Raw genomic sequence first — 13,396 nt, forward strand, 5'->3', positions numbered from 1 at the left:
GTATTTGAATCTCAAATAGTACATATGTTAGAATATTTTGGTCCTAAGGCTGATGGTAATAAGGGTGATTGGATGAATGAGGATAAGGGTGAAGATGAATGTGAACTTGAGGTTGTTGTGGAAAGGGAGGGGGAGTGTGAACATGATTCAAACAATTATGGAAGGTAAGGGTAAGGAAGGGGTTGTTTTGGAGGGGGAGGGTGAGGATGCAGTTCATGTGGAAAGTGGGAGTGAGGGTGAGCCAAAGGTTACAATAGATGAGAGGATGAGGATGAAGTTCTTATGGAGGGTGGAAGTGAGAGTGAGTAAGAGGTTGTTGTGGAGAGGAGGACACCACTCTAACTAGGTTCTTAAATGGGTTGAACCTTGAATTAAGAGATAGAATTAAACTAGAATGTGATGCCCGAAGAGTTGATATAGGTGTGATTTTATTGCAAGAAGGTCACCCAATAACATATTTCAGTGAAAAACATAATGGAGCTTATCACAATTATCCCATTTATGATAATGAATTATATGCACTTGTGAGGTCTCTCCAAATTTGGTCATTCTAGTATTGATTTTGTGTTGATGATGGTGAAGGAAAAAATATAGAGGAAGGGGGAGAAGCTTGTATGGAAGGAGAAGCTTGAGCCAATGAAGAGGAAGAAAAAATGACCAACAAAAGACAAGGGTATAAAAAAATACATTTCGGGTGTTGTGGAATATATTTCAAGATCCAAAAATTCTTTAAGAATATCTAATCAAAAAATACTTTTATATTTCAAATTGGGTAAGATACTTTTGGATCGTAAAATATTTTTCAGAACATACAATTCAAAAAGTATTAATAAATACATTCCAAATTAAGTGTTCCACAAGGTACTTTTAGATCCTTGAATATTTTTGAAATCCTATTTTAAAAAAAATATTTTAATATTCTAAATTAAGTATTCTGAAAAGTATTTTTAAATTTTAAAAATGTCTTCTAAAACACCAATGAAAATATGAAAATATTTTTTAAATTAAATGTTTCAAAAAGTATTTTGACATCTGAAAATATATTATGAAAGGCTCAATCCAAAATATATTTTTTTATCCTTTTACAATTGAGTATTTCGAAAAAACATTTTCTTTGTATGGAAAAATGTTATGAAATACTCGATCTAAAAGATAATAATAAAAAGAAAGGCAGGAATAAGGTTTTTTATCATAATTTTAGTGAGGAGTAGTTTGGTGATTATAGGTTTCATGGGGGAGTGCACAAAGGGAGGTGCAGGGTGCACAAAGAAGAAAGGGAGGTGCAGGTAGATAAATCCTTGTATTGTATACAAATACGAATAATACCTATTTTTTAAAATTGAATATGAGTACTTAATAAATATGTATATATTCACTATCTCCATTTCCATACTAGTTTTATTTTTGATTATTAAAATATCTTTAATGTATTAAATAATCCAAAACATTTATAATGTTAATTCTTAGTTTCATAACTTATTTATAAGGTACAATTTTTTTTATATAATTATTTCACTGATAAATAATTTTTTTATAATTATACAATTGTAATTTATTTCTTGACATTTGACAATAGAAAAAAAAATATGAATTCTATAAATTATAAATTAAATATATGATAATATCACATTTTTTGTCTTGACTTTTATTTTTGTAAAAAAAAATTATTATTTTTTTTTTAGAATAAGAAATTAACGAATATAAATATTTTTGTTTTTTAACTTAAATAAGAATGTGACAAAAATTTTATATAAATTAAACATGAAAGCGAAAGTGAAGATGATTTTTAGATTAAAATAAATAATCAAACTTATACTTGTTGGATTTCTCGTCATCCTAATAATTATCAAGAAAGTAATGATATAATGTTGATATATGATGTAATTATAAAGCTAGAAAATTTATATAAAACATCTAAATTCTAATAATATATATGTATGTATTCGGTCACAGGGTGGTCACAGAAGCAGGGACAACACAGTTGGTAGTGTATTCGGTCACTACGAAGAAGAACGCGGACCAACGTCAAGACTAGCGCGGTCATTGACAGTCACAAGCGGTGGCAACCACTTCCAGCACCGACCTGAAAACAAAGAACAGTAAGTGCGGAAGAAAAAAAAAAGAAAAATGATATTTTTAAGTAATTTTAAAATATTAAAAATAAAAATAAAAAAATAAAAAATTACTTAAAAAAATATCTTATAAGAAAGTTCTCAAAATATAGTAATAAAAAATTATTTTTCAAAAAATAAACACATAAATAAACCCCTTTATACCCGCTATGCCACAACGGTTATATATAAACCATTGTCATATACTTGGAAAAAGTTTTCAAAATGCCAGATTCAATAAACTACAACCTTTTCTGGAAAAACCCTTTTATTCTTTTTCACGTTGTCTTGGATGTTTTACTCAGGTGGCTACAAATTTAAATAATAACGTTTTTCATTATCTTACACATCTCCTACTCTTAATTACTTTAAAAAAATTAGCTAAAATTAGACTTAAATTCCTAGATATCTGTGTAATAAATTATAAAAATATTAAAATCTTCATAATTATTTTAATTAATTATAAAAGATTCACTCTTTATTTACTTCATATGAACCGTTTTAATTTATTTTAACTTTATAAAAATTGATTTTTAATTATTTATTGAAATACGTTTATTCCCGACTATGAAATTCATGATAACATAAAAAAAAATCTCTATTTTATATTTAATTACATTTTAAAATTAAAAAATAAAATTAAAATGAGAGTTTTCTGTAATAATTTATTATTATTTATATACAACTTCCATTTTTATTTTAACATATAACACACTCTCTTAATTAAACCGATTTGTAATATGTAAAAAATATCTTATATAAGAAGCTCTCTAAAGAGCAGTAGTTTAAAGTGCAGAAGGTTGGAGAGTGATAACAGGGATGGCAAACCTTCCAAGTTCAAAGCTGAACGGCGAAGAGAAGAAGAAGGAAACAGAAGAAGGAGAAGATGAAGAAAGCTTCTTGCGTGCCATGCAGCTTGTGAACTCTGTGGTGCTACCGATGGCACTGCAATCGGCGACGGAGCTGGGTGTGTTTGAGGTGCTGAAAGAAGCGGGTGAAGGTGCTAAGCTCTCTGCAAAGGATATAGCATCCAAGATTTCCTCCACCAACCCAGAAGCACCCTCAATGCTAGATCGTATTCTCACTCTTTTTTCCTCTCACTCCATTCTTCACTCTTCCCTCGTTTCCGACCACCGTCTCCCTCCCACCTTTCACCGGCTCTACTCCATCACTCCCGTCGCCACATTCTTTGCTCGCAATTCCGACGGGGTTTCATTGGGACCATTGATGGCCTTGCTCCAAGACAAAATCTTCCTGCACAGCTGGTTAAACTCTCTCTCTCTCTCTCTCTCTCTCTGTATCTATCTTAACTATTATTATCATTTTATCTCCTTTTCCATCACAAACAATTTACACAAATGGATCCCCTTTTAACTTAAACGATTTAGACAGGAAGGAGAAAGAGATTTTACTATTCAAACTTCTCCAGTTCTGATCCTCGGCAATTTTCAAACTTTGCTTTCAAAACTACTTTAGTTTATTCGATTCAATTAATAATGAAGATGGAATGTTGGTCGCACAAACTTGTGACCAGTTATTTTTTTGTTATTGAAGGTTGGGGAAGGGGTAATGGTTTCTGCATAATCATCTAATTTGAGTGAAGTTTGGTTATGAAGAAGGTTCTGGAATCCTACAAAGGTTTTGAGGGGATAAAAAGGGTGGTGGATGTTGGTGGTGGTCTTGGGATTAACATTAACTTCATCACTTCCAAATACCCTCATATCCGGGGTATCCTTAAAACATTCCAATCCTGTGGTTTGTGGTTATGGAAAGTTAAAAAGAAAAGTTCTTTTCCACCACCTTTTAAACAGAGTAATTTGCTAAAATTTGAGTTTTACAAGTCGATAACATAAATAATGTCACTATTTACTTTCTTTGTCAATTAACATTAGTGTCCAGTTTCTTATGAGGCTATAAGGTGTGCACTGTTAAAGGCGTTCAGTTTTAAAAGCAAAAGCTAACTAGTACTGCAGGAGTGGAACACGTTGTGGGAGATATGTTAGAAAATGTGCCTAAAGGAGACGCCACATTTATGAAGGAAAATGTAGTGTGGTGGTTGGGTTTTTGTTGCCTCGGTGATGATGGACGGTAGAAAGGCAAACTAGCTATAAATTAGTTCTTGGAAATACAACATCGATTAGAGATAAGTTCGATTCACAATATATAGATAGATATAAACATTATTTTATAAGCTGGTTTTGAGATATTGAGTTAAATTTAAAAGTTTACTTTTGATATTTCATCCTTATTATGAGTGTGATACTATTAGACTTATTAATGGAGTTGCAAGAGATAGAAGATGAGGACGACATAGTTGATTATACACACTATTAGATTTATCTTGGTAGGGCACTCTCGGCTATTGAACAAGGGGGCCTTTAGTTCCCACTCCTCTATTCATGTTTTTAAGGGAACACTAACGAAAGTTACCTCAAGATTTATCTATCATAAGATCTTTCTAATCTAACATATGTGATATTTTGACTCTTTGTTTGTCATGCACCGCCAAACGTCATGTCTCTTGAAAACACTTGATAGTCTGAACCCTCACAACTTTTGGGGGTGGGTATGTTTAGGTAAAGGACGCTTCTTATCTTAGATCTTGATCGTATCAGCATGAGACTATTGTTAACTACATTAATAGTAAGTCTATGAGGTTAATGTATTTTGTAGGACTAAGATGATTTTGGCCAATATTGCAACAACATATCGAGCCTAATTTGGACCGGAACATATCGACCATGTGTAAGTGGTGATAATCCTGGTATAAAGTTAACACCATTATGTTAGCTTATCGAACAAGGGGGTCTTTTGGTTCCCACTCCTCTATTTATAGCTTTAAGAGAGCGCTAACCAAAGTTACATCAATATTTATCCATTGTTAAATCTTTTTAATCCAACATATGTGATATTCTGACTTTTCATTTTTTGTGCACCGCCCAAACATCATGTCTCTCGAATACACTTGACAGATGCTAACTTGGACCCTCACAACGTTTGGGTTGGGGGGGGGGGGGGAGGCAAGGGGGATGGATATGTTTACGTAAAGGATGTGCTCCTTGTCTGAGATCTTGATCCTATCGACATAAGACTATTATTAACTACATTAACAACAAGTATGTGGGGCTAGTGTATTGTATAGGACTAAGATGATTTCGACCAATACTGCAACAACATATCGAACCTAACTTGGACTGGAACATATCAACCATGTGTAGGTGGTGATAATCTTGGTATAAGTTAACACCATTATGTTAGCTTATCGAATAAGGGGACCCCTTGGTTACCACTCCTCTATTTATAGCTTTAAGGGAGTGCCAACCAAAGTTACCTCAAAATATATCCATCGTTAGATTTTTTTAATCCAATAGATGTGATATTTTGACTCTTCGTTTACCGTCATGTCTCTCGAATACACTTGACACAGGCTAGCTTGGACCTTTACAATGTTTTGGGGTAGATACATTTAGGTAAAGGATATGCTCCTTATATCAGATCTTGATCATATCGGCATAAAACTATTGTGAACTACATTAATAATAAGTTTGTGGGGCTAATATATTGTATAGGACTGAGATGATTTTTGTCAATATCATAATGACATATCGAGCCTAACTTGGACTGAAACATATCGACCATGTGTAAGTGATAATAAAGTTAACACTATTATGTTAGCTTAGAAAAGGTAACAACGAGTTCTCTATGTCGTTACAAGAAGCATTTATTAGCAAATTTGAACTTTATTCAAATAGATGAAATAAGGATTACATGTATATAGGGTGATTGATATTCGAATCAAAATATATTCTTATTATTGAGGTCACTTATATCACCTTGAATAACTTGGACGTTGGAGTGTCTACCCGTATCCAATTCTCAGTCAACACAATGATCTCGTGAGGATATCTCATACAGTGAGTTCTTACCGTATAGTTTGATAACATAGTAAAAAATAATTATATATTATTTATTGGAATATATGTTTATTTAGGACAATGAAATCTATATTAATATAGAATGATTCTCTATTTTATATTTAATTACATTTTAAAATTAAAAAATAAAAATAAAGTGAGAGCGTCCTGTAATAATTTATTAATTTTATATAATTACCATTATTAATATTATTATTATTTTAAAAAACAAAAAATTTTAATTTGTAAAATATATTTTTTATAAAAAAGCTCTCAAAAGAGAAAGATTGGTTGAAACGTCTCTATCTATCTTGAGATAAATCATTTTCGTTCCATGGTTTAATATATGTAGTGGAAAAATACAGAAGAAGAAGAAGAAAAGCAGTGTGTGTATTTAAAGTGTAAAAGGTGGTGAGTGATTGCAGGTTGAAGTGGAGATGGCAAACATTCCAAGTTCAAAGCTGAACGGCGAAGAGAAGAAGAAGGAAAGAGAAGAAAGAGAAGATGAAGAAAGCTTTTCGCGTGCCGCGCAGCTTGTGAGCTCCTTGGTGCTACCGATGGCACTGCAATCGGCGACGGAGCTGGGTGTGTTTGAGGTGCTGAAAGAAGCGGGTGAAAATGCTAAGCTCTCTGCAAAGGACATAGCATCCAAGATTTCCTGCACCAACCCAGAAGCAACATCAATGCTAGATCGTATCCTCACTCTTCTTTCCTCTCACTCCATTCTTCTGTCTTCCCTCGCTTCCGACAACCTTGTCCCTCCCACCTTTCACAGGCTCTACACCATAACTCCCGTCGCCAAATTCTTTGCTCGCAATTCTGACGGGGTTTCATTGGGACCCTTGATGGCCTTGCTCCAAGACAAAATCTTCCTCCATAGCTGGTTAAACTCTTTCTCTTTCTCTCTCTCCTCTATCTATCATTTTATCTCCTTTTCCATCACAAACAATTTACACAAGGGATCCCCTTTTAGCTTATACGATTTAGACAGGAAGGAGAAAGAGATTTTACTATTCAAACTTTGCTTTCCAAACTACTTTACTTTCTTCGATTCAATTAACAATGAAGATGGAAAGTTGGTCGCACAAAGATCAGTTCTTTTTTGTTAACGAAGGAGGGGGAAGGGGTAATGGTTTCTGCATAATCATCTAATTTGAGTGAAGTTTTAGTCTTTCGACGGTAAAATCGGTCCAGCTATGATTTGTAATTAATAATCATTATCAATTATTATGGCTGTGTGGAATTTTTGGTCGTTGCTTATAAAACTTCCGAAGTATTTAGACAAATTACATTGTTAGGTACATGTCATTAGAAGTAAATGTTTCCCAAGAGGCTTAATTTATGAATTGTGGGGCGTTTCTTCATTTGCTCAGGGGAAATAACTGTGTTTTAACATTGTTAGGAGTGAGCTGAAAGATGCAATTCGGGAGGGGGGTATTCCATTCAACAGGGTCTATGGCACCCATGCTTTTGAGTATCCAAAGTTGGACTCAAGGTTCAACAAAGTTTTCAACACAGCAATGATCAATCACACAACTTTGGTGATGAAGAATGTTCTGGAATCCTACAAAGGTTTTGAGGGCATAAAAAGGCTTGTGGATGTTGGTGGAGGTCTTGGGATTAACATTAACTTGATCACTTCAAAATATCCTTATATCCATGGCATCAATTTCGACTTGCCTCACGTCATTCAAGATGCTCCTTCCTATCCTGGTATGTATTATCCTTGCACATTCCAACCCTGTGGTTGTGGAAAGTTAAAAAAAAAGTTCTTTTTCTTCCTTCTAAACAGAGTAATTTGCTAAAATTTGAATTTTACAAGTCAATAACATAAATAGTGTTACTATTTATTTTCTTTGTCAATTAACATTAGTGTCTAGTTTCTTATGAGGCTATGTTTTAAAAGCAAAAGCTACCTAATATTGCAGGCGTGGAACACGTTGGAGGAGATATGTTTGAAAATGTGCCTAAAGGAGACGCCATATTTATGAAGGTAAAGTGTATGTGTTAGTGGGGTTTTTGTTGCGTAGGTGATGATGGATGGTAGCAAAATAAACTAGCTTTAAAGTAGTACTATTTAATTTTAAAGGGGAGAGGAATCTCTCGTTCTATGAAACACCTTTTTGACTTTAGTTTCAACTTGTAACTTTCTAGTCAAACTTTATTTGGTTTTTGGTATAATTGATACAAACTTTAAACGTGTTTCTCATCTTCAATTCTCACGACCAGTGCCTGGTCGTTGTTGTTTTTTTTCCCCAATTTCAACTTTAGAGTGGACTCTTAGTCATAGAATTATTCTTGCAGAAAAGAAACTTTTTTTAATAGTGGAAGCAGGGTAGAAATTTGTTTAGGTTTTGTTGAAGAAAGAGTTTTATGGAAAGTGATGGATGAGTTGTACCAACCTCATTCATTGAGATTTGACAAAAAGTAAATTGTGCAGTGGATACTTCATGATTGGAGTGATGAACAGTGTGTGAAGCTGTTGAAGAATTGCTATGATGCAATTCCTGATGAGGGAAAGGTGATAGTTGTGGAAGCAATTCTTCCAAAAATAGCAGAGACTAACGATGCTTATAAGACAGTTTCACAAATGGATGTTTTGATGATGACTCAAAACCCTGGAGGGAAAGAGCGATCTGAACAAGAGTTCATGGATTTGGCTACTGCAGCTGGATTTAGTGGCATCAGATATGAATGTCATGTCAACCTTTTCTGGGTTATGGAGTTCTTCAAGTAGATCACACCACATGTGCTGTTATTTCTAATGCTTTGTTTATGTGTTTCATGTTTGCTTTTATGCAATTTAAATTCACAGAACAAACTTATGTTGTGTAACATATTATACCATATGCACATTTCAAATTAATAAAACAAAATAAAAAAAAAAAATTGAAATGTGTAAAAGATAAATAAATTCCATTAAAGTTTTCTCTCTATTTTTTCATGAAGACAAATTTTTAATTTGAACTTATTGGTTCTAGATTGTAAGAAATTCTTCTTCTGTATCGTAAACATGAATTCGTACATCCAAAAATCAATCTATTATAATATGAATATTTTAAGTAATACTTCATTCAAACATGCACAAATATTAATTTTACCGTTCTTTCCAAACCAAGTCCTATATTTTAGGCAATCTACCACATAAATGATAATTATTTTTGTTTTATTGATTTGTTCTAGCTTAAGTTTTCCCTAATTTTTGAATTTTGTTTCTTTCTGAACCAACATGTAATTCATTATCATTCCATGTATTATTTTGGTATTGTTTATCATTTGAAACATGTTTACTTAGGGGAAAACTAATTCTAATAAATAGTACAAAAAAGTTGTCATTCATCTAATTCATCTAATTACTTGATAGTCAATGTAGTCATTAATATCCCTAAAATGAATTATTAGTTAATTGACGGTACTCTTTCACAAACTTCATAAATGATTTAGTACTTTTATTCTCATAATGTATTTTTTTGTGTATTACTACTAGAATCACCGATAATATCAAATATCTCTTCCAATATAACAAGATTAATATGTATGACATTAAGATGAAAGAATATTTGCTCATTTCAGTCAAAGAAATCAAGTCCATTAAAATTGGACGGGCAATACATAATAATTCATCTGATTTGGAATTGGTGCTTCACACTAAAATTTCAAGTAAGGGTTGAGTAAGAGAAGACACACTAGTATAGGAAAAAATTTGGCATCAGTTATTTTCGAAGGTTCTATTTCTATTCTCTAACTAAAGCATATCAAGATGAGGTAAGAAATGATAACATAAAATTAGGCTTTGGTTCTTAACCAAAGAATATTCTTATAGATATGCTTCGGTTAAATTTATATGTGACATAAAATAAAAATTGAAATTATTTAAAAGAATGGGAATGTGCTTTGAACAATGGAATGCAAAAAAAATGTATCGGTCAATGGAAGGAGAAAGTGTGAGCAATGACCGAACAATAGAAGGAGAAGGCGTAAAGAATGGAGCAAGGTGTCAATAATGATGAACCTATCATGAAGACCAAAATGTGTTCATGTCTCCTTTTTGTGAGCAAACATTAAGTAGACAAAAAAAATGTGAGAAAGAAGAAAACAAACCTCCAAATAACAAAAGATGGTTTATGGCGACCCAAAATAAAAATAAAGATGAGAGGAGAACAAGATGCTTTGTGGTGATCAACAATGTCAATAGAGAAGGACTTCACATGGAGAAGAGACCAACAATGGCTTATTGAGTTACAATGGAAAGAGAGAATGTGAGTCTTCACAAGTGCATAAGACATACAAAAATTTTAGGGCGGTGCAATGTTGTAATAGGAAAGTATCTTTTCTAAAATTTTAACTTTGGACACACAAAAAACTTCGGTTTTAAAAAGAATAAAAGCCTATTCTTTGACCTTTTCGAAAATAGACTTTGGTTCAACAAATAATTAAGCCTAAAATCTTTCCAGAATTTTAAAGATTTCACCACATTTTTAAACAATATATTTACACAATTAGTTCTAACTGTATGACTATAACAATTGTGATTAAGCATATCTTCATCCTAATTGCCTGGTTCTATATATAATGGAGAAATATAAAAGAATAAGAAGAAGAGTAGTGTGTGTATAAATTAAAGTGTAAAAGGTGGTGAGTGATTGCAGGTTGAAGTGGAGATGGCAAACCTTCCAAATTCAAAGCTGAACGGCGAAGAGAAGAAGGAAAAAGAAGAAAGAGAAGATGAAGAAAGCTTCTCGCGTGCCATGCAGCTTGTGGGCTCCGTGGTGCTACCGATGGCACTGCAATCGGCGACGGAGCTGGGTGTGTTTGAGGTGCTGAAAGAAGCTGGTGAAGGTGCTAAGCTGTCTGCAAAGGACATAGCATCCAAGATTTCCTGCACCAACCCACAAGCAGCCTCAATGCTAGATCGTATCCTCACTCTTCTTTCCTCTCACTCCATTCTTCACTCTTCCCTCGTTTCCGACCACCGTCTCCCTCCCACCTTTCACCGCCTCTACACCATCACTCCCGTCGCCACATTCTTCGCTCGCAATTCCGATGGGGTTTCACTGGGACCCTGGATGGCCTTGATCCATGACAAAATCTTCCTTCACAGCTGGTTAAACTTCTCTCTCTCTCTCTCTCTCTCTCTAGCTTAACTATTATACCAGGAAAGTTTCTTCGTATGCTCAAGTTAAAATAACATGTGTTTTTACGTTCTTAGGAGTGAGCTGAAAGATGCAATTCGGGAAGGGGGTGTTCCATTCAACAGGGTTTATGGCACTCATGCTTTTGAGTATCCAAAGTTGGACTCAAGGTTCAATGAAGTTTTCAACACAGCAATGATCAATCACACCACTTTGGTGATGAAGAAGATTCTGGAATCCTACAATGGTTTGGAGGGCATAAAAAGGTTGGTGGATGTTGGTGGTGGACTTGGGATCAACATTAGCTTCATCACTTCAAAATACCCTCATATCCATGGCATCAATTTCGACTTGCCTCACGTCATTCAACATGCTCCTTCCTATCCCGGTATCATCCTTACTAATCCAATCCTGTGGTCGTGGAAAATAAAAAAAAAAAAAAAAAAAAAGCTCTTTTACTTCTTTTAAACACAGTTATTTGGTAAAATTTGAGTTTGACAAGACAATATAACATAGTTAGTGTCAACTACTTACTTTTTTTGTCAATTAACATTAGTGTCTAGTTTCTTTGTTATGATATATTCCATGAGGTTTTTGGCATCCTAATATTGCAGGAGTGGATCACGTTTGTGGAGATATGTTTGAAAATGTGCCTAAAGGAGACGCTATTTTCATGAAGGTAACTGTATATGTTGGTGGGGGGTTTGGGTCCACCGGTGATGATGGATGTATATAACCAAATTATTTCTTGCAACTGGACACCATTTAATGTGGAATAATTGATAACTTTTTTAATAGAAAATGCATAGTGATGAATGTCAATAATTCATTCTATTAAATATATATAAAAGAGAAAAAGGAATTTTAAGGAAAGTGATGCATGAGTTATAGCAACACCTTTTTCATTGTGCAGTGGATACTTCATGATTGGAGCGATGAAGAGTGTGTGAAGGTGTTGAAGAATTTCTACGATGCGATTCCTGATGATGGAAAGGTGATAGTCGTGGAAGCTGTTGTTCCAAAAATGGCAGAGAGTAATGACGCTTATAAGGCAGTTTCACAAATGGATGTTGTGATGATGACTCAACACGTGGGAGGGAAAGAGCGATGTGAACAAGAGTTCATGGATTTGGCAACTGAAGCTGGATTCAGTGGCATCAGACATGAATGTCGTGTCAACATTTACTGGGTTATGGAGTTCTTCAAGTAATATGCTATGTTCTATGTCCCTCATTCATCTGTTCTATTTCTAATGGTTTCTTTTATGCATTTTAAATTAACAGAACAAGCTCATGGTGTATTATACTAAAGCTTTTATGTGTGAATGTAATCTGTGATCATGTTCTTCAAACAAAAAAAGTACATATACATGCTATGATTGTTTAAAATAACAGAGTTTCTCCTTTTTTTTTTTGAAGAGTATTGAAGAAGAGACTTAAAACAAAATCCAAATAATTGATTCGAAAAAATGTGCATTGCACAATTTTTTTTCACGAAGACATTACCATGGTGGCGGGGCAAAAGGAGATTAGGGTTTGAGATATTCTAGCACTGATTTGGCAATGCATGCAGTGGCAGAATAGAGAAATATTTCTGAAACATAAGAAAAAAATGTGAAACGAGACAGAGGAGTAGGGGATGCAAAGAGAGAAGTGGAGGTTTCACATAGAAGAAAGAAAACATGTTTGAAAAAAGGTTTCTTCGAAACAACCATTTGAGAACTTATATGAGGATAAAATAATCATAGAAAATAAATTTTAATATTTAGAAAATATTAATTTATTTAAAAATAAGTAGAATAATTTAGAAAATGTTTTTGCTTGTGGTAGATAAGACTTTTAGAATTTATTGTATTTAGATATTTTAATGTAAAGAGATGACAAAAATAAGAAAAAAAATTAAGATGATAAAACTTGTTGTAGTATTTAATAAGTACTGTAATCCTTTTGGAAAAAAAGTTTGGGAAATGTATATTTATGTGGGGAATATATATTTTTTTAAATACAACTTAATAGCACCGTATATTTTTCGAATCGAGAAGGTATTTTTCAGAATATCTAATCCAAAAAAATTAAAAAAAAATGCAGGATTTTCATTGTTTTTAATGTGAAGTAGTTTGAAAATTACAGGTTTTATGAGAGTGCAGAAAGAAAAAAATATAGAGATGTAAAAGGAAATAGCATGAAAGTCGAAGAAGGAATAATGGAAGGAAAGAAATGGGCCGAAGCCCATTTTATTT

General features: G+C 33.3%; 2 protein-coding genes across 3 annotated transcripts; both read left to right on the top strand.

The window, feature by feature from the left end:
• Window positions 1-2,910: 2,910 nt before the first annotated feature.
• On the top strand, window positions 2,911-8,961 carry LOC114162415 (cathecol O-methyltransferase 1-like). Of its 2 annotated transcripts, none has more exons than XM_028046287.2 (4): window positions 2,911-3,376; window positions 7,428-7,738; window positions 7,954-8,018; window positions 8,466-8,961. In XM_028046287.2, the coding sequence occupies exons 1-4, from the start codon at window positions 2,931-2,933 to the stop codon at window positions 8,760-8,762; spliced, it is 1,119 nt and encodes a 372-aa protein (XP_027902088.1). In that variant the 5' UTR covers window positions 2,911-2,930; the 3' UTR covers window positions 8,763-8,961. The 2 variants fall into 2 exon arrangements, with proteins under 2 accessions (XP_027902088.1, XP_027902087.1); XM_028046286.2 differs by lacking the exon at window positions 2,911-3,376 and adding an exon at window positions 6,384-6,908.
• Window positions 8,962-10,348: 1,387 nt separating this feature from the next.
• LOC114162417 (cathecol O-methyltransferase 1-like) lies at window positions 10,349-12,548 on the top strand. Its single transcript, XM_028046288.2, has 4 exons — window positions 10,349-11,129; window positions 11,235-11,545; window positions 11,772-11,836; window positions 12,071-12,548. Exons 1-4 carry the CDS (start codon window positions 10,687-10,689, stop codon window positions 12,365-12,367), a joined length of 1,116 nt encoding a protein of 371 aa, XP_027902089.1. The 5' UTR covers window positions 10,349-10,686; the 3' UTR covers window positions 12,368-12,548.
• The last annotated feature ends 848 nt before the right edge of the window (window positions 12,549-13,396 follow it).

This window comes from Vigna unguiculata, chromosome 9, assembly GCF_037176805.1.
Source record: "Vigna unguiculata cultivar grain cowpea cultivar isolate G323 ecotype 2 chromosome 9, ASM3717680v1, whole genome shotgun sequence".
In the NCBI taxonomy this organism is placed as follows: domain Eukaryota; kingdom Viridiplantae; phylum Streptophyta; class Magnoliopsida; order Fabales; family Fabaceae; genus Vigna; species Vigna unguiculata.